Below are 21,645 nucleotides of genomic sequence, written 5' to 3'. Positions count from 1 at the left end.
TACTAATCATCTGTACTCAGAAATAGTCAATGCCTCTGAGTCAGTTTTCTCATCTGTAAAATAGGTTTAATAATAGTGCCTTATGGGATTGGGAAAAATTAAATGTGATAATGCATGCATAGCTGAATTCCTAGCACATTGTAAATATAATGTAATTTATATATATATATATAGTATTATATATTTAGCTAGAAGACCAAAAAAACCCTTTAATATCTAAACGTGAAATGTAGTGATCAAGCTGTAATCCTGAGTATGCATTCTTTTTTTTAGCAATTAAAATATTTCATGGATAATAATTTTGCTTTCTTATTACTTTATGTGACAGAAAGTAGAGTACTTTGAGAAAAGTTTAATAGGCCAGAGGCTGAAATATATAAGAATTTGCAGAGGAATAATATGATTCCAGGAGGAAAAATGGAAAAAAATGGAAAAAAAACGCCTGATGGCGTTTTTTGTCTTTGGGTGAGGATTATTCTATGAGGGGCAGAGGATGTGAACATTCTATACTGTGACCTGGTTAAGATTTGTTATAGAATTGTCAAGTGAACTGAACAATATATATTTTTGAACAATATCGTTTATCCTTTGTATACTGTACAGTTTAAAAAGCATTTTCACATAAATGAGCTCATTTGATTCTTGCAGCAGCCTTATTGCGTGGGCAGGGCGAGCATCAGGAGCTCATCTTCGCTAACCAAGATTCCATAGAACGAGGGCCTTGCACAAATTTATAAAGCTAGATCTTCTGATGTTTAGTCCAGAGTTTTCTCCGTTGCACGCTCGTTTTTCCCTTTCTACACTCAGTCATTCCACAAGCATTTACTGAACTCCGGGATGATATCAAGGTAACAGACTAACTTCGGCCCAACCCCATACCCCTTTCAAAGCTATCCCAGGGGAAAAAGAAGCCCATCAAAGACATTCCCGAGAAAACCGATGTTCATCTGCGTATAGAAGACAATGAAAAAAGGTCAGTGTGGCAGAATTAGCGTTGAACTGAAATTGACAGTTCCTGCGGCGCCAAACAGGGACTCTCCCGACAGACAGCAGGAGGGTGTCATCTCGGGTGGGTGGCAAGCTGCACGGGGCCAAGTGGCGGAATGGCGGCCGGAGGGCAGCGAGCGCGGTGTGCGTCCCCGGGGCCGCGGGAGGCGCGCGGCGTGTCCCCAGGGAGCGCGGGGCCGGTGGCGCGGCTCCTCCGGCGCAGCTCATCCCCGGCGGCGCGGCCCGCGGCTCGGCTCCGCCCGCTCCTCCTTAACCCGCGCGGGGAGGCGGTGGCGGCGGCGGCGGCGGCGGCCGGCCGGGCGGGCGGGGGCGGGGGAGGAGCGCCGAGCGCGGCGCGGAGGCCGGGGAGGAGCCGGGGCCTGCAGCGGAGCAGAGCGGAGCCCGAGCCCCGGCCGAGTCTTGACACCGTCCGTCCGCCTCCTGGTTCCCCGGGAGCCCGGACTGGCCGGAGCCCGAGCGGTGGAGGCGCGGGGAGCGCCACGCGCCGGCGGGAGCGGACGGGACGGGACCAGAGAAGAGGCGCGGCCGCCGCCGCAGCAGTGACGGGCGTCGGGAGCCGCGGCCTCCCGGCCCCAGCTGCCCAGGCCAGCTCCGGGAGAGCGGGGAGTACGAGAACCCCACCCTCGGGGGCGCCCCAGGAGCGGAGGCGGGAGCGGGGACGGGAGCCACCTCTCCCCCGGCCGGAGAGATGACCCTTCGCGTTCGGGCGAGGGAAAGAAGAGACCTCTCTAGGGGACGAGTCTCTTCTTCCTAGAGGCGAGGAAGATCCCTGTACCGGCCCGGGGATGGAGCTCCCGAAGTAGAGGGGTTGGTTCTTACCAAAGGCAGCGAGTGAGACCGCCCCGGCGAGCCTCCACTCCTCCAAACCCACTCTCCTCAGCTCTGGACTTTTGAGGCATAAAGGAAGGGGGATATGCCTATGGAGTAGACACCCTCCATCCCACCCACAGGGGAGAGGACTCCTTTTACACTCAGCGGCAGGGGACACTCCAGGGAGAGAAGAGGACTCAGCTCTCAGCCTTTCAGGAGAGGGGAAGAGCTCCCCCCAACTTCCTTGTACCTAGACGGTGGAACAGGGCAGAGCCCCTCCGCTCAGATCTCCAGCGGACAGAAAGAGCCCTCCACTCCCGACAGATTCAGTTTGGGGGGGAGGGGGACTCCCCCAAGGGGGAGGAGACAACTCCCGGTTGGGAGAGGCTCCTCCCCTCGTCCCCAGGGTCACCGGCCGAGTGTGGGGACTGTGCCACCTTCCCCAGGTGGGACCGCCTTCTCCTCCCCCTCCCCCACCACCCGCCCCTCCTCAGGGGACCCAGTTCTCCTCCCCAGCTTGGGAGGCTCAGCCAAGTACAGGAAGAGCCACTGAAGATGAGACTCTTCATCTGCCTCTGAAGAGGGGAGTCCCTCCAACCCCAAACTCCAGTACCGAGTGGTCCTGTCCCTCTGCTGGGGGAGACTTGGAGACAGGTCAGTGCTTTCTTTCTTTCATCTTCTCTCTGTCATCTTTAGGTACTAGTGGGTGTAGGGGGCTGAGATGGTGGGACTCTTGGGTTTCATTACTGGGGAAGGTAGAGTAACAACTCAGAACCTTCTGGGAAATGTGTTCTGAAGCTACTGGATTCAAGCCCTCATCTTGCTGCAGAGGCTCTGAGAAATGGGTTTCTTAGTGTTGGGGGACTAAAGGGATGGGATTCATCTGAGGTCCCTAGGGACGCGTATGTTTTCATGCTGAGGGCAAAAGGATATCAGAAAACACTGTACCTTCAGCACTCCATCCACACAGTGTAATAATGATGGCAGGCCACGTCCCAGCCAGACTCCCGTGCCACTCTCCATCCTTGGGCCTTTTCATGCAGAGAGTGGGCTCCCACTAAAGTCGTGGTGGCATTTGGTGTCCTGGCCTTGTCTGGGGCTTGGTGTTACATTTCCTTACCTGTGACCCGAGGTCACTTAATGCCCACCAGAGCTGTTCTGTGCGCCCCACTGGGATCACTGCTCCCTTGACAAGAAAACCAGCCTGTCTCCACTCACCCTGCCTCCAGCACCAAGAGGCCACGGGGAAAATGGGGATCCCATGTCCCGAGGCAAGAAGAAAGGGTGCAGGGGAATGCCAGCCCTGGGTTGAAGCTCTTCCCTAATGTTGGCCGGGTACCACTGCCCCAGTGCCCTACACCGCTCCTGTCTTGCTGACGGTTCCCCAGGAAAAAGCAGATCCTGGAGAGGAGGAGAGGAGGGTTGCTGCCCAGCCTCCTTCCAGCCTTGCATCAAAATCAGTTGACTGGGGCTTCCCTGGTGGCGCAGTGGTTGAGAGTCCACCTGCCGATGCAGGGGACACGGGTTCGTGCCCCGGTCCAGGAAGATCCCACATGCCGCGGAGCGGCTGGGCCCGTGAGCCATGGCCGCTGAGCCTGCGCGTCCGGAGCCTGTGCTCCGCAACGGGAGAGGCCACAACAGAGAGAGGCCCGCGTACCGCAAAAAAAAAAAAAAAAAAAAAAAAAAAGCAGTTGACTGCCAGGGAGATTTGAGCCCCCAAGGAGTTTCCTTTCAGAAAAGCACCTAATAGTCTCACCCTTTGCCTTCCTGTTTCTTGTTCAATTCTGGGTCTCTGGAACCTTGTATGTAAGTTTTCTTTCATAAGATAATAGCAGGAATCATCAAAGTCCAGACTGTCCAGAAAAGGCAAGAAAAAGGTGCCAGGAACTCCTTCTGGCTGAGCCTGGGCTATGGGTTTAGTAGTGCTCTGCCTTTCCACCTGGGATCCCTAGCTGGGTGCCTGCTTTCCTGCCTCACCTTTAGGAAGTACCTCGTCTCCTGTAAGGGGCATTAGACCCCACAGAGAGTCTAAGTGGGAGGCTTCATCTTATTTGGGTTTTGATGTTTCCTCCATTCTCTGTCTGGGCATTGGGTGGACTGAGTCTCTAAGTACATCCACTGGGTCCTGGAAGTTACTTGTTAGTCATGGTCAGTGAGACAGGGCTCTAATTCAGGTTTGTATGGCTGTGCTGTAGAATGATGCGCGTCTGTTTCTTACTTCAGGTGGATGTGGCTCTATCCACATCCGTGCAAGGTGTGGGGACAGGTACGTGTGTGCTTTTCAGACTAAGCCTCCAGTTACCTAAAACTGTGCATTTCTGGTAGGCCTCTAAGAGCAGGTGCCCCTGTGTAGGAACGTGGAGAGGGTGCTGGTGAGAATGCCCAGCTGGGAGGAAAGGCTTGGCCTGCGCTGTCCAGTGGGAGCCCTCATGAATGGCTGCATGAGAGTCATCCCACGCGGCAGGGCAGCGCAGTCTCAGGCTAGGACCGCTTCTTCTAGGACTGATAAGAGAGCTCCATTTCAGACGTTTCTGGCCTAAATAGCATGAGGATCCTTGGTTCTTAACTCTAGAACTCCCTCCCCCATTTTTTGAAAAGAGCCAGCTCTGTGGAACAGCAGACTGTTTCTCACAAAGTACTTTACCAGATGCTGGAATGCTACTTGTTGAATGGCTCAGAGCGAGCTGGACCACAACACCTGCAGGTGTCTCACTGCCACACAGTGTAACTGGCCCTGCTGGGACTGAGTTTCCCTAGTTCTCCTTGCCTCCGTGGAATCAGTTAGAAGCATATGGCTATTGAGTTGGAGTAACTATGACTTAGAGGGTGTTATTTTCCAGATCATGTTTTATGACTAGACCTAGTTCCCCCTGAAAAATAAGGGATGATATTCCCCCATTTCTTCATCCTGGGGAGTTTACTAGTCCTGGCATTGGTCAGTCCTGGGGCGACACTCCCCACAAAGGAAAAGTTTGAGATTCTGACATCCTGAAAACTATTGAGAACTCAGTGCGGGTGTAAACCACTGCAAGTTCGCTACTTCCAGGCTTACCTGTATGGTCTGTCCATTTTCTAATTTTCAATTTCTAATATTCTCCTTTTTTTTCTCATTCAAAAATGGTAATTGCTATACTTACATAACACTAGTGCTTTAAAAATTTTAACTCAAGGTAATCCTCCCAACCACCCTATGTAGGTACGGTTATCACCTCTGTTTTCCAATGGAGAAACTACGACACAGAGAGGTTAAGTAACTTGCCTGAGGTTGCACAGCCAGTAGGTAGTGAAGCCAGGATTGAAACCCAGGCAGCCTGGCTGGTAATCGGTAATGTGGCAGACTTAGCCACTGCTCTATTAGTTTCTGCGTTATGTACAGAGCAGGAAGTTATCATTCCTTAATGTCTGACCTTGGCACCATACAGAGAACAATTACTGACCTTTCAGAGAAAATGGGAAGAAAACTGTGCCTATTATTTTGCGTCTTATATGTCTCACCCAGGATCAGCCCCCGCCCCCCCCAACATAGAATGTCTTTCTGTTCTTCTCTGCCTTTCTCCCAATAGTGTGGTGTTCATTAGACGTTCCATGGATGTGATGGAGCCTGCCCTTTGGCTGCCTTTCCCAGTTTCTATGGGTATTTCCTTTCAGTCTTCCAGCTCGAAGAGAAGAATGTAGCCTGACTCAGGTTCTGCCCCAGCCCAGTGGCACGAGGCCCACCTGGAGAGAGAGGTCTGGGTAACTAGGTTGGTTGGACTGAGAAATGGAAGTACCTTTTGTGTGCCTTTCTAATAATAGCCCTGAACATTAGCCTGGTGCCATTATTTTGGGGAGTGTGGAATGTGTGGCAGCCACTGGCTCTTCAAGCTTCTTTCACGTCCCTCCAGGAATGAAGCTTGGACAGTGTTTATGACTGCATCCCTTTTACTGATAGGGGGAAACTGAGGCAGGAAGATTTCAGGGAGCAAGGGGCGGTTCGGGACCTTTCGTGAGTTAATGTCAAGGTTTGGAATAGAATCAAGGAACCTCATTCTCTGAGGTTCCACATACTGGGCTGCCCTTCAAGAATGGGGAAGTGATGGGGGTGAGGAAATGGGATGGGTTTAGGGAGAATGGTGCTGAAAGATCACAAGGATCTTTCGCTGAGTCTATGGGAAGATATTTTGAGTGCTAGGGCGGTATCTGGAGGGCTGGCTGGGAGGGTGCTGGAGAAAGGTTAAATTTAACCTCAGTGTCCTAACCTGGTACTGGGGAAGTGCTAGGGAAGGGCATAGAACAAGTAGCAAAAGGCCAAGGGTGCTTCGCTTTCCGGAATTCACGGTGATTGGCACTGCCAAATGGGTTCTGTAAACCACGTTGATTGTACTCTCGTGTCCCTCCCTGTCCAATGTCTGGAGAGTTTCAAATGAAATGTGCCCTGAAGGCTTCTGTGTACTTAAGGTGAGACTTCCCAAGGAGCTTTAGCAGGAGACAATAGGGAATAGGGTAAAACTTCCTTACAGACCCAGGAGGCCCCTGGTCATCGTGAACCCGCTCATCGCCATGGCACCGATCAGCTGGGATAACCCAGCTACAGGACCAGGTGGCTGCCCATCGCACCCTGCTTTACCCCAGAAGCTGTGCTGCTTTGACTTAGTAAAGCGCTAGGAGGTCTGAGGCTTCCTGGAATGCTTAAATGTCCCTATTAGTTTCCAAGTTTCCGTGGTTTTAGGGCAAGATGGTGGTGGTGGGATGGCAAGGAGAGTGGTGGGGAGAGGAGCTAAGGATAAAGGGGAAACCCCATGGTGGTGCTGTTTCTGAACAGGGCCTTTAAAGTTTTTTCTCCTGTCAAGCAATTCTTGGGTTGCAGTTGGGTCTCACGCTGCCCAAGCCCCCGAGGCGCTAAGGTGTTTCCTCGAGCCTTCGGGAGTGGGCGTGTTGCTGGCGAGGAGCGCAGGGCAGGGGACATGCGCGTGCTTGCAGAGACTGCGTGGGTGGGGAACTTGGGGAATTGGGAGATGAGTGAGAATGCTGACCCCTCGGAGAATGTCTCCGGGGAGAAGCGTCTCTAACTAGAAGAGGGAGCCAATAGCCTGAAAGATGTGTTGGAGGCGGAGACTGGGGTAGGCAGGCATATCTGCGATTGAGCTTCTAACTACAAAGTGTGTGGATGTGTGTGTAGTTGTATGTGACGCTGGTGCGTATTATCTGGGTGTGGATTTAGAGGTTATATACGGAATAGGTTTTCTGTCCAGGATTCTGAGGCATGTTAGCCTTGGACGCCTCGATGGACCCTCAGCAGGGGTCCGAGGAAGAAATCCTAGCTGGAATCTGGCCGGCTGTGCAGGCACGAGCCGGTCAGGCAGCAAGCGCTTGCGGGGTGGCTGGCATCGACCCCAGGGGAGAGCCAAATGGCTACCAAGTGGTTCCTGCCTGCCTTTCCAGATTCTGCGATACAGATCTCACCCACCGTTCTTCACCTTCCCCCACCGAGACGTCACTCTAGCTGCACCTCTCCGCCTGCAAGAGCGCCCAGGCTGCGTGGGTGGCAGCCGGGCGTGCAGACAGCAGGCGTGGGCGGGTTGGCAGCGTCAGGAGTTTGCATGGAGGTGCAGCGAGCGTGCGTGCCAGGCCGGGAAGGAAGGAGAGAGGAGGAGGGCGGGAGAAGGGGAGCTAGCCCTTAGCCCCAGAGTGGTTATTTTTAGCCCGGAGATCTGATTGTTACCGGTGAGCACGCAGCTGGGTGTCTCCCTGGCTCAGTGCAGCAGGGCAGGCCGAGAGGTGGGAGGGCTTTGCCAATGACTTCTTCCTGGTGTCGGTGTCTGTGGGCGGGAGCTCGCCAGGGGGAGCTTTAAAGGTGCCAGGGCAGCTGTGCTCGGGCTCCGTTCGCTCTGTGTGTGACTTTGTGCCCTATGGGTAACGTTATAACGTGTATCTCATTGTGATCTCTGGTCGTGAGCCACTGTTGATGTGTCTGTCTTGCATCTGTGCTTGGCTGGTTGTCACATGTAACTTATGTTGGGAAGTATGTAATATGCCTCATGTGCACGCGTATGTGCGATAAAAAGGGTGAGCACTGGTATGGAACTGACGTGATACATCTTTAGAAGTGTTGGTGTGTGCTTCATTAGTGTATACTTGTGTTTACTCTGTTTTTCTTTGCACATTCACCTGTGCTATCTATCTGTGGATGTTGAATGTACATATAATAAGCATCACATAATTGGAGAATAGACTTTGGCTGATTTTACCTATTTATTTTATTTTATTTTTAAAATTTATTTCTACATAGTTTAAAAAAATTATGTTATAGGGCTTTAAGTGAGAAGAATTGAGGGAATAGCTCAGTTTGGTGGGCGGTTTGATCTCCTTTTTAGTCCTGTGCGAAGGGAGAGGCCTCTTGGCCGTGTTCCACGTGAAGGTGTAGAATAAGTACCAGTCTATCACCTGGTAGGTAGCTGGTGACATATCCGTTTGGGGGTTCTGGTAACACCTGGTCGAGGGCTATCCCAGGGGAGGAGTCTTCTACAGGAATTAGAGTGGGAAGAACCTCTCCTTCCCTTAAAGCCCTAGGATTTGTGTATTACTTGCCACCAGTAACCACAGGTAATATTTGTCTATTCTGTTTTCCTCTTCTCTACAGAACCCAGAAGTACCATGGCTTCTGACCTAGAGAGTAGCCTCACCTCCATAGACTGGCTCCCCCAGCTGACCCTCCGGGCTACCATTGAGAAGCTTGGGAGTGCCTCCCAGGCTGGGCCTCCAGGCGGCAGCCGCAAGTGTCCACCAGGCTCACCCACAGATCCTAATGCCACCCTGAGCAAAGATGAGGCAGCCGTCCACCAGGATGGCAAACCCCGATACAGCTACGCCACCCTCATCACCTATGCCATCAACTCCTCTCCAGCCAAGAAGATGACCCTCAGTGAGATTTACCGCTGGATCTGTGATAACTTCCCCTATTACAAGAATGCTGGCATTGGTTGGAAGGTGGGACGGCTTCTATACCCTGAGATGATTCTTAGCCTTGACAACCTTTTCCTCTACTTTTATTTCTTCCTATAACCTGGTCCAGTTCACTCTGAGCGTCTCAGAGATGTGTGAACTTAAAAATCTCAAATCTCCCATCTGTCACTTTTTTTCCAGAGTTGAACAACTTCCATAAGGTGTATCGGGGAAACGCCAGGGATCCCGAGCCACTAAGTATAGTTATGGGGGCAACAGGATGCTGACGCTTATCAGACCCTCTTACCCTCTGGTTCATTTCACAGATATTTATTGCCACTCTACTCTGTTGAAGTCACGTGCAAAGCGTGGCGTTGCTCCATCCTACCTAGAGGTAGCATCTCATCAGGTTTGCAGAGCTTCATTCCACATAGTCAGCATCTTTTGAAAAATTGTGTACGAAGAAAAAGAGTAATATAATTAGGTTCTTCCCCCACAGCTCATCCACCATGCAAGGAAGGAGAGGATAAGTTGTTTGGCTGGAGATAAAGGAAAAAGGGGCCTCCTCTTCCAAGCAAAGAGAGAAGACTGTTATTCTCAGTCCTTTGGAGCAATCACTCACTTGCCAGTTGTTGAGTAGGAATGGGGATTTAATGTAGGTCTGTCACTCTGTAAATCACCGACTGACACACAGACCAGATGATGAGCTGGAGACTGTTGAAAGCATTTAGTGTTTCCTTTAGAAATATGTTCCTGCTAGCTGCCATAGCCTCCAACCACCTCATCCAAGACATGTAGCAACAATATTTCTTTCCTCCAAGTGTGACCATTCCATGGGCTGTTGAGAAGACAAAGGCAAAGTGTGCCTTGTTTCACTCATAATTTATATTTTGTTATCATTTACATCATCAGTTTTTGCTTTTTTTTTTCTTCCCCCTTGGCCACACCACTCGACTTGTGTGATCTTAGTTCCCCGAGTAGGGATCAAACCCACGCCCTTGGCAGCGAAAGCTCGAGTCCTAACCACTGGACCGCAGGGGAATTACCACGTCATCAGCTTTAAAACACTGTTCTTTCACTACTGATAGAATGAATTAAGGAACTGGGCAGATGTGATTTTTTTTTTAATTGAAGTATAGTTGCTGTACAATATTATGTAAGTTATAGGTGTACAATATAGTGACTCCCAATTTTTAAAGGTTATACTCCGTTTATAGTTATTACGAAATATTGGCTGTATTTCCCATATTGGACCATATAGCCTTGCAGCTTATTTTATACACAATAGCTTGTACCTCTTACTCCCCTATTCCTATATTGCCCCTACTCCCCTCTCCCCACTAATAACCACTAGTTTGTCCTCTATATCTGTGAATTTGCTTCTTTGTTGTTTTATTCCCTAGTTTGTTGTATTTTTTCAGATTCCACATGTTAGCGATATTGTACAGTATTTGTCTTTCTCTGTCTGACTTATTCCACTAAGCATAATGCTCTCCAAGTCCATCCATGTTGCTGCAGATGCAAAGTTTCATTCTTTACTATGGCTGAGTAATATTCTGTTGTGTGTGTGTGCGTGTGTATGTGTGCACACACCCCACATCTTCTTTATCCGTTCATCTATTGATGGACACTTAGGTTTGGGCAGACGTGATTTTGAGGCATTTATATGCCTGTTGTTAGTTGGGTGGAAAGATTGAAAAGCTATATAATCAGCTTTCTAGAAGCACCTGATAGTCAAATTTACAGCCATTACCTCTCATCAATTTAATTGCTTCCTTTTTCTTATCTCATTGCTCTTGCTATCTGATAGGTAATCTCCTCCATCAGTATAGTTAAGAGGTGCTCTGTTCACCCTGATACTGGAACTTTAGTGTGTGTTATATCCCTTTGTGTCCCTCTGTGCACTATTGGACAATTTTCTGCTTTGCACGATGCTCAAATCTAACTTGCTTCTCTGCTTCCCCAGAATTCAATTCGGCACAACCTTTCTCTCAACAAGTGTTTCCGGAAGGTGCCCAGACCTCGGGATGATCCTGGGAAGGTGAGATTCTGCTGTAAGCGGTGAAGGGAGGGGAGGAAGGAGCGAGAAGTAGTTGACAGCTTAGAGTCCTGTGGCTGTTTTAATTACCCAGAAGAGGAAATCATGTTAATTAGAGAAGCAGCTTTATTTTTTTCCTCAAAGGAAGAGCTTGGTTATCAAGCTGGTGGGTCCCCATGAGAGTGAATGACTAAGGAAGACTGAAATTTTTTTTAAATAGAAATATTTATTTAAAAAATGGACCTTGATGCCCCCTTTTTTGTGCATGGTGCTCTTTCTAGATGTAAAAGGTGGGCTTAATAACCTTTGTAGGAGTTTTTCTGTATAAAAATCCCATGATTTTACCTTCAAAAGGGAGAAGGGATAGATCATCCTCTTTGTTTGACAGCTGTGGATGCTGAAGTCCAAGAGAGTTTTGCCTCAGATCATGTGGAAGGGAAGGGTTGGTCTGGACATTTCCAGCTCTTTGAACTAGATGCTGTGTTCTGTCCCTCTAGAATGATCGAGGCCTCAGTGAGCTGTTAGGACAAATTTAGTCCTCAAAAATAGCTGGTACCCTCAGGATTACAGTCCTGTGAATTTACAGTTATTTTTCTTTTCTTTCTTTTTTTAAGGTTCCAGATAGATGATCTTCTTTAATGTTAATGTTATTTATTTATTTTTTAAAATTGAAGTATAGTTGAATTTCAGTCCAGTTATATTTTAAAAAATATAACTCTTATTTTATGTGAAAATCTCTTCAAATGTCTACTTTTCCAAAGGTGGGAATTTCCGTATATAATGATTTTTTTTTTCTTTATGGGGATGGGTTCTTCTTCTAGGGCTCTTATTGGACAATCGATACCTGCCCTGACATCTCCCGAAAGAGAAGACACCCTCCCGATGATGATGTAAGTCTCCACCTCAATGAGATGCCATTTATGAGCCAGCTGCTCCTTCCACATCTTTGCCTGCTTTTTCAGTCATTTCCTAAATTTGGGGCCAAGGTCAAATACCAGCAGGTGTGGAACCATTGGTCTTGGGAGGATGTTTAGCATCTGCTTATAGATTTCTCTTCTTTCACAACCCTCAGCTATCCCAGGACTCACCAGAACAGGAGGCAAGCAAGAGCCCACGGGGAGGCGTTCCAGGGAGTGGAGAAGCCTCACTGCCTCCCGAGGGGAATCCTCAGATGCCACTTCAGAGCCCCACATCTATCGCCAGCTACAGCCAGGTAGGAGGTGGAGGTGGCAGGGGATATAGGGATGGATGGATGGATGGATGGATGGATGGATGGATGGATGGATGGTTGAATAGATTCATATATCTGTTGGTTCAAAATTATGTGTTGAGTATCTGTGCTATGGTAGGCAGATAAATTGGGAAAGAAGGAGAAAGGGAAAGAGGGAAGCTGAGAGAGAGATGGAGAGAGAGAGACGACAAAGTTTTAAGAAAGATCAGAAAACAAGTGGTGAGAAGACAAGAAAGAGAGCCAAAAAGGTTATGAGAAAGGAAAGATGGCTATGGATGTAGCACAGGAAAAGGGCGAGAAGCTACAGCAAGATAGGAACGAATGAGAAGAGAAGGAGAAAATGATGCTCATTCATTGAAAAGGTGGGAGAGGATGAAGAGGACAGGCAGAGAACTTGGTGTCCACTAAGGGGTTGTATTGGTCCCTCACGTAGGACATGTATCGAGTCTTTCTTACCTCTTTCTGCAGGGCACAGGGTCTGTGGATGGCGGAGCAGTGGCAGCAGGGGCTCCAGGCCGAGAGAGCACCGAGGGTCCCCCTCCCCTGTACAACACCAACCATGACTTCAAATTCTCCTACTCAGAGATCAATTTTCAGGATCTAAGCTGGTCCTTCCGCAACCTCTACAAATCCATGCTGGAGAAGTCCTCTTCCTCCTCTCAGCATGGTGAGTCTGGAGTGGGGAGGGGAGCAGAGACGTCCTTGGGTTTTTGAACAGATGGGGACATTCTCTTCTTTCCCTCTTTTTCTTACTTGTAACACAAGGAGAGGTTGACCACTGGTCAGGGAAAGCATGTCATGAGCCACAACTGCGTGGAGTCAGAGCTCTTCTGGCTTAGTTCTGAAGGACAGCTGTTTCAAGAGGCGAGCTGGGTCATTAGTTTCAGTAAGTGAGTTGGAGGAATCCCCCATCTGTTCGAACTAAGGGCCATGATTTTATGGCTGCCAGCAAGTCATTCTGAGGATGGCCACTAGGGGACAGCAGTAGTTTCCTTTTCCTAAGAATCCCTGCGTTTCACTGTGAGAACAATTTAATTTTATTTTTTAACGTATTTATGTTAATTTTTATTAGGAACAATTTCAAACAGATGCAAAAATAGAGAAAATAGTATAATAAACCCTCATATTTTCATTGCCCAACTTTACCAGTTACCGATATGTTAAGCTTGTTTTGTTTACCACCCAGCTTTTCTTTTAAATGGAGGAATTTAATGCACATCATTCTACTTGCAAATACTGGTTCAGTATGCATCCTTAATGATGAAGACTTTTCTTTTAGTTATGCATTGCCATGATGACTCCTAACACAGTAAATAATGCTTCCTTAATATCAGTTTATATCTCATCCATACTCAAATTTCCCAAATTACCATATGAGAATGATTTGAAGCCGTTATTGGGAGACTTTTTTTTTTTTTTTTTTTGCGGTACGCGGGCCTCTCACTGTTGTGGCCTTTCCAGTTGTGGAGCACAGGCTCCGGACGCGCAGGCTCAGTGGCCATGGCTCACGGGCCCAGCCGCTCCGCGGCATGTGGGATCTTCCCGGACCGGGGCGCGAACCCGTGTCCCCTGCATCGGCAGGCGGACTCTCAACCACTGTGCCACCAGGGAAGCCCCTATTGGGAGACTTTTTGAGAGATTGTCTTGTTCAGTGCTCTGTGATTCCTGTTTCTTAAATTTTTACTTTTTGTTTTATTTTTACTTTTTATTTTTTTGCCACACCACATCGCTTGTGGGATCTTAATTCCCCGACCGGGGTTTGAACCCACGCCCCCTGCAGTGGAAGTGCGGAGTCCTAACCGTTGGACCACCAGGGAATTCCCCTAAATTTTTAAAAAGAATTTAGAGGTAGGGATGAAGTCAGGACTTTAGGTGAATCATGAGATCTTGTTCTGTCCAGTGGCCTTGGGTAGGCGGTCGGAGATTAATGGAATGATAAAAAGTGTTTAGGGGCTTCCCTGGTGGCGCAGTGGTTGAGAGTCCACCTGCCGGTGCAGGGGACACGGGTTGGTGCCCCAGTCCGGGAGGATCCCACATGCCGCGGAGCGGCTGGGCCCGTGAGCCATGGCCACTGAGCCTGCGCGTCCGGAGCCTGTGCTCCGCAACGGGAGAGGCCACAACAGTGAGAGGCCCACGTACCGCAAAAAAAAAAAAAAAAGTGGTTAGGAGTCACTTTGGGGAAAATTGTCTTAATTGTCATTTATTGTCTTTTATATCCCAGGGGATTCCTATCTAGAGTTGTGTTGCTAGATTTCAGCATTTGCTTGAGAAATGAGTCCAACTCAGGTGATTTGGTTGACTGGAAGCAGGGAGCTTGGAGGGCTCCCAGAAACAAAGGGAAAAAATTAGATGGAGCGAGGACAGCAGACAGTTCACTCAAGTTTAATCACGGCTGAAGGCTGAAAGCCCGGGTCTCCATCTCAAGCTCTTCCCTGCCCCATCTGTTTGAGAAATTCATCCGTCCCCACTCTACTGCGTACCCAGACTCCGTTTTTCGTAGTGACTGCAAGAGGCAGAAGCGTGTAGGACAATAAGGAAAAGGAGAGAACAGAGGCCCATGGCTTTGTTTTATTTATAATTTGCTTTTGGAACTTTACCTGATGTCCGATGTCTTTTGAAACTGTGATTCCAGGACTACATCCCAGATCCTTGAAAAATAGCATGAAAAGGTGCATGCTGACCTTTTGGCTAAAATTTCAGCGGTTGTCGGTGCTGTCGAGGGCCTCCGTCTGTCGGTTATCCCTGCCGGGGCGGGGGAGGAAGGGGGCCCAGGGGACCCTGCTGTCCCAGAACGTCCCGTCTCCAGCCAGTGGACGTCCTGAGCGATGCGTTGCCCCGCTCACGTACCCGCTTCCCCCCCGCCCCCGCCCCTCCCCGCAGGCTTTTCGTCTCTCCTGGGGGACCTGCCGCCCTCTAACAACTACTACATGTACCAGCAGCCGCCGCCGCCGCCGCCGCCTCCGCCGCCGCCTCCGCAGCCGCAGCCGCCGCCGCAGCCGCAGCAGGCACCCGCCCAGGGCCCCTCCAATGTGGGCGGTGCGCCCCCCCTGCACACCCCAAGCCCAGATGGTTGTGCCCCACCGGGGGGGAAGCAAGCGGGGGCCGAGGGCTACGGGCCGCCCCCTGTGATGGCCATGCACCCACCCCCGCTGCAGCACGGCAGCTACCACCCTCATCAGCACCATCCCCCCACCCACCCTGCCCAGCCGCCGCCGCCGCCGCCGCCACAGGCGCAAGGCCAGGCTCCCATCAACAGCACTGGCTTTGGTGAGTAGGGAGGGTGCAGGGAGACCCTAGAGGACTGCGGGTTGAGCCCCCTGTTCTGACTCTGGCAGGAGGTGCGGCTGGCTAGGAAGTTTAACAGCGGGTCTTGTAGCCTCTCTCCCATGAGAGCTCGTCTGGGCCACAGGGGTTGCTGCTTAGAGCTCTGTATTAGAGAATTCTTGGATAAATTGGGATGGTTCTCCATATTCTTTTGCCCATGAGCTTGGCTGTCTGTAATTAAAGCATCGATAGCTTTGTTTGTCCTAAATCTCCAGGGAGGGAGAGTCCAAAATTATCTCGGTCATGCGGCTGCTAACCTACGGAGACGCAAGAATCTTGCATTCAGTAGTCAGTCTGCTGTCAGTTGGCGGCTCTCTTACCCCTCACTCTGTCTCATTACCACGCCCCCCTCTTTACAGCCTTTCCTCCTGACTGGTGCTCCAATATTGATTCCTTAAAGGAAAGCTTCAAGATGGTGAACCGGCTCAACTGGTCCAGCATTGAGCAGTCACAGTTCTCAGGTTAGTGATCGAAGGATGGTGCCTGGAGGGAAGAGGGATATAGCGGAAGTGGAAAAACCCAATGGAAACCAGAACCAGGAGGGGATGGTTAAGTGAAGCTTGAGGATGGAGGATTTCATGTTACACAAGGTGGATAATATTGATGCTCTCTTCAAGTTAGTTTTAATTAATTTCTGCCTTAATGCAAAATATGACGGTGGTTTATTCCACTGAGTTTTATCTTCAGGAGAACAAGACTCTCAGGAATTCATCACCCTGGACCACTATTTTGTAGTTTTGTCACCATTTACTGACCCTGTGACCACGGCTAATTCACTCAGTCACTTTGAAACTTATTCATCAGAAAGATGGAAATTATAATAAGAATTTACTAAGGAACCAAATGTAAAATAGGTAGCTAGTGGGAAGCAGCCGCATAGCACGGGGAGATCAGCTCGGTGCTCTGTGACGACCTAGAGGGGTGGGATAGGGAGGGTGGGAGGGAGCCGCAAGAGGGAGGGGATATGGGGATATATGTATACATACAGCTGATTCACTTTTTTATAAAGCAGAAACTAACACAACATTGTAAAGCAATTATACTCCAACAAAGATGTTAAAAAAAATTTAAAAAAAGAAAAGAATTTAGTAAGGAAGAAATGGAATGAGAGTTTGAAAATGTAGGACTCTAGCGGATGTCAATTTTTGGTAGCGCATGTAACCAGCAGTGTTGGTTGGCCGTGTAGTCGGAGCAGTGAGTCGGGTATAGAGCCGCTGGGGGCACTGGGGCGTCTGCAAGGCTAGCCTTTCTTGCTGCTCTGTTTGCAGAGCTGATGGAGAGTCTGCGGCAGGCAGAGCAGAAGAACTGGAGCCTGGACCAGCATCACATTGCCAATCTGTGTGACTCCCTCAACCACTTCCTCACTCAGACTGGTCACGTGCCCCCCCAGGGGGGCTCCCACCGGCCACCCGCCCCCGCCCGCATCGCTGATTCCTGTGCCCTCACTAGTGGCAAGCAGGAGCCAGCCATGAACCAAGGTACCGCACAAAGCAAGCTGCCAAGGAGGTGGAGACTGGATGATGAAAAGGAAGGGGGACGAGAAGGGCAGAAGAGAACTGAGAAACATCAGCTTATGAGCAGTGATCCAAATGCCAAAGAAATAGACCGTATGATTCCTTTTAGATCTTGATCTGGGAGGTCAGGGTTACTGAAGAAAAGGGAGGAGAAAGTCCCTGTTCCAAATTTGTGTCTCAGTAACCCTTCCCTGGATCGTAATTAGGTGGAGTTGTGATTCTCTACAGTTATATGGTCTTCAAACTGGTGAAGTAAGAGTCAATGATCACGGTTCTATATTTGTCATCCTTCTGATAGCTGTGATATTGAACTCCACTAGTATCGGGTCCCTTTGTGCCCTAAGTGGTGAGGACTGATAGCTTCTGCAGAAAGCCTTGATGCCCACAGGAGCTACAGAACAGAGCAGGGAAGGGAGAAGAGATGAAGGGGAGGAAGAGTACTTTTTTCTCCCTCTCTGTCTGACTCTGCTTCCTTGAATACGATGGTCCCACTCACTTAACTCTTGTCTTGCTTTGGCAGTGAACTCTTATGTGCACCCTCAAGCCCCCCACCTCTACCCGGGTCCATCACCAATGTACCCACTTGCCACCCAGGACTCAGCAGGATACAATCGCCCAGGTAAGAGCCAGGAAGCTTGTTTCACCACCAGCGAGTCGTTTGGCTTTCCTATGGCTCCGAACCTGCATTCTTGGCTCTTTTGCCTGCACCTGCTGGGAGGGGGTGAGCCTTCCTGATTCTCAAGGCTGGAGGGTGGTCCACCTGCTGGGGAGGTGTATGTCATGGGAGACTAAAGAAGACCGACTTACTTTAAAATGAGCTCGTGCCTGCAGTGATGAAAGGAAGTAGAAGCATGGCTATAAACAAAAGATAGACGTGTAGAACATTTACGCCTGGCTTCGGAATCTAAGTGGGAGGTACACTCAGACAAATGACATGAACATGTTATGCAAATGTACCTGCTTTGTGCCCACATCTGCTTTCTTGTCTTCCTGACCTCTAGTATCAGGGTTCTGGGATTGAACTACCTCTGATGGTGAGAGTAGGTGGGGAGACCCTAAATTGCCATAAAGACTACAGAACGAACAGATCCTTCACCTTTAAATGCATTTGAGAAAAATCACTATTATCATGCTGCCTAACCACAGTGTTTTCAATTTTGGAGGTGATGTTCATCTCTTTGTCCAAGTATTCCTTTTCCGTGTGATTTACATACAAATTTCTGTATTGCTATTTCATGTAATAGTATATTCTGTATGTTTTTTTGTCATTATTATGTAGTCTTCCTAAGTATAATTTTTTTTCTTTTTTTTTTTGTTTTTTGGCCACGCATCGTGGCTTGCGGGCCCTTGGCAGTGAAAGCGCAGAGCCCTAACCACTGGACCGCCAGGGGAGTCCCCATGAATATAATTTTTAATGGCTGCATACCGTGACATTGCCATGTGGCCTAATTTACTCTGAGTCTTTCCTGAGATCTCACTGAAGTGGTGGCCGGAAACAAAAGTAACTCTGGGCTGATAAGGACCATAGTTTCCCCAGACCTTCCCCACGGTGGTGTTTGGGGTTGACCACCATCCGTCAAGATGGATAGAACGGCTTCCCATCCACTCTCCTTTTAATCTCCTTCTCTCTTCCCACAGCACACCACATGGTCCCTCGGCCGCCAGTTCCACCTCCTGGGGCCAATGAGGAGATCCCCGATGACTTCGACTGGGACTTGATTACCTAGTGCATCTGAGAGTCTGGCCATCAGCCCAGGGCTGGGTGGTGAAGTCTGGCAGTGGGGAAAGCACAGTCCCAGCCCACCCCTTCCGCCCTTGCCTGTATATAGATATATATCCTCTTTTTTTTTTTTTCTTTCTCTGCCAGAGAAGCCACCGCAAGATGCTGCCGAAGATAACCCCCTCTTTTCTGCCTCATTCTTCCTCTTCCTTCTTGTTTTTTTCCTAATTCTTTTATTATTATTCTTATTATATTATTATTATTATTATTGGTTATATGCTGTCTCCGGTCTCCTGTCCCTCCACCATGGACCACGTCCACCTCTTGCTAATTTAAAATCATCTGGCTGGAAGGTGAGGCCATGAGAGCCGCAGAGAAGGGTCTCAAACTTTGATTTCCTTTTCGTTTTGGGAAAGTCAGCGCTAGTCCCACCTTTCAGCCCCACGTTGTTTTCTGTGGATATCCGTTGGATCCAGGACTGGAGAAGCCACGTTATCAAGTAGAAGGGATCTAAAACACTGCTTGGCAACCATGAATTTGCAGGTTTTACTCAATGGTGCTAATTTTGTCCTCTGAGCTCTTCCTTGTCCCTTTATCTCTCCAATCCTACTTCTGCTGACCCTCATTCCCCATCAAGGGGGAGCGTGATGGTGGTGGCAATAAAATCCTAGTGGAGTAGGAGGTCTGGGTTGGGTCGGGTAGAATATCATAGAGGGGTGATGGAATATAAAACAGTCAGAAATTGCGTCTGTGCTACTCTGTCAGATAAACTGCCATTGGCTTATTCCTGGCCTGTTCTCTGTAGGAGATAGAGTCGGGCTTAGCCAGAACTCTGCTTCTCTGGTGGAAATGAGGACAACTCTTCAGCATAAGGTTCAGCTTTTTGGAGATGGTTTCAGTTGAACCATTCTGACTTCTTAAACATCATTTTCTCTGGAAATCAACTGTGGCTTTTATTTGCATTTACCAATTATCCTTTCACCCCCTTATCTCATTCAGCAAATATTATTTTGTCCTCCTTTAGTTGTCTACTCATCTCTTCCACCCATGGTATTTTCTTCCCCCATTTTCTGGCATTCTCAAGAAAGGAGAGTAACCCATAACTCCTTGTAGTCTCACCACAGCCTAGGGCAAGACGGGAATCTCTTTCCCACCCATCATAGCAGAACCAAACCTACAGTACTGGTGGCAGGAGGGTGCGGGGAGGAGAGGGGAGCTGGCATAGACATGGGTGGAGAATATTTCAGTTACTTAACAATGTAGGCAAATGCTTCTCTTGGAATCCAGATCGTTGGGGCTGAGGCTTTTGCAATCAGGCTTTTGAGGGGTGAAGGGAAATTGGTAGAGGGGAATAAGTAACCTAAAGCAAAGAGTTCCATGAGGGCCAAGGGAGACCGCCCCCGCCCAGAGAAAGGTACAGGGATAACTTAACCTCCTTTAACAAGGAGTGGCCATGATGTATTGCTGCAGAGTACTTAGTGTATATTCGATATTAGTCATTGAATCTTAGTCATGAGAGGGAAGAACAATTTTACTTCCGTTTTTATTTTGCTGAATGTTTACTTTCTCAAAGCTGCAGGACAAAATGTACCGAATGGACAAGGCCATTCTCTCTGTGATTTCTGCTTTGTGCTCATATTCTTTTATTTACCCATGCTTTCTGCTCTCCTGCTTGTCCCCCTCATCCGCCCCTTCCTTTCTTTGTAAGGGATGCTATATGAGTTTGTTGAAGACGTCCAGTGAGGCTGAAGTCAGGGAGCAAGAAAGGGCAGTTAACTAAACAGCACTTTATTTCTTTGAAGTTCTTTGTAAGAAGTAGGGGTGTGAGTGGTGTGAATCCCCCATGGTGTCGGAGGGCAGTTAGTGGGGTTGAAGTATGCCGTAAGATTTCCCCTTGGGGAAGGGAGAATTTCTCTTGAGGGTGGTGACACGCCTTTGCCCAGTGTCCTTATCTGAGGCGTGTCTTCCTTACCCTTCCAGTCAAGGTGCCTCCTACATACAACGTCCCATCTGTTCTCCTTAAGATTCCCCCTTGACAAATCATCACTCTTTTCTAAACCCCTTTTCTACCCAGATCCATATAGGATTTGCAAGGGTAGACTAAATCAGACATGTAAATGTCTCTTGTTTATATTTCATCTGTGTCTTCTGAAAACGAGGGTCATTAAGAACTCTGGCAGGCAGCCGGAGTAACTGAAGTCTGGGGCTAGGGCTGGAGATTGGCCGTCAGGCCTTCTGGGATTTTAGCTCCTCTCCACTAAACCCAGCCTTGCTAAATGGCACAGGACAAACCTGACCCTCTTTGGGCCTCGGTTTCCCCTACCCTCCATGAAATGGAAAGAATCCTACTTTGTCTTGTTGGTCCAGCGTTGCTGGCCGTGAAAGTTTTGTCATTGTTGTTGTCTTGGGTGATGTGTGCAAAACTGCAGGAGCTCACTGCCTAAAAGAGGAAGTAAGGGAGAAAGTGGAGGAGAGGGATGGAAGGAGCAATTCGTTGGTATTGATCCGCCCATCCCTGCCTTTCTCTCTTCAACCCCCACGTTTCTGGTTTGGTGAGTCCTTCATACCACCCATAATGCTTTGCATTGCTGCAGGCTGGGGCGGGGGGTGTATGGTCTCACAAGTTGTTGTTGTTTGCATGCTTTCTTAATAAAAAAAAAAAAAGAATGTTTATGGTTTTATCTTCCTGGCGCTGGTCTTAAATTTGTTTTTGCCAGGGTAGGAAAAGAGAAATGTGAAAGCATTTGTCTTCTATTGCCCCTCCTCACCACCCCTCACTGGGTTTGATTAGTTGACCCTGACATTCTTGGTAAGATTGATGGGAAAAAAGAATTAAAAGCATGCCTTTAACATTCTTTTTTTCAAATGCTATTAAATATAGCGAAATATTGTTGGGAGAGGCAGTCCCCCCTTGCAGCTTGATGTGTGGGCTAAGCCATCTTGCTTGCCTTCTGGGATATTTTAAAGATTACAGATACTACAATTTGAGGAAGACTTGGGTCCCCCTCTGGGACTTCCAGTGAACACTTACAGGTACTCGCCAGAGGTTTTCATTGGAAATGAGGGAATTCCAATGGTA

The 21,645-nt window shown here is 48.8% G+C and overlaps 1 protein-coding gene across 1 annotated transcript; it reads left to right on the top strand.

Moving 5' to 3' along the window:
- The first annotated feature begins 2,048 nt into the window (after window positions 1-2,048).
- FOXJ2 (forkhead box J2) lies at window positions 2,049-21,235 on the top strand. The gene is made up of 11 exons (XM_029206601.1): window positions 2,049-2,472; window positions 8,438-8,784; window positions 10,706-10,780; window positions 11,599-11,667; window positions 11,850-11,990; window positions 12,477-12,675; window positions 14,889-15,275; window positions 15,692-15,793; window positions 16,601-16,810; window positions 17,367-17,465; window positions 18,485-21,235. The coding sequence occupies exons 2-11, from the start codon at window positions 8,452-8,454 to the stop codon at window positions 18,571-18,573; spliced, it is 1,704 nt and encodes a 567-aa protein (XP_029062434.1). The 5' UTR covers window positions 2,049-2,472; window positions 8,438-8,451; the 3' UTR covers window positions 18,574-21,235.
- The last annotated feature ends 410 nt before the right edge of the window (window positions 21,236-21,645 follow it).

This window comes from Monodon monoceros, unplaced genomic scaffold, assembly GCF_005190385.1.
Source record: "Monodon monoceros isolate NGI ecotype Baffin Bay Population unplaced genomic scaffold, NGI_Narwhal_1 Super_Scaffold_6, whole genome shotgun sequence".
Classification (NCBI taxonomy): Eukaryota; Metazoa; Chordata; class Mammalia; order Artiodactyla; family Monodontidae; genus Monodon; species Monodon monoceros.
This window is presented reverse-complemented; position numbering and strand designations above follow the sequence as displayed.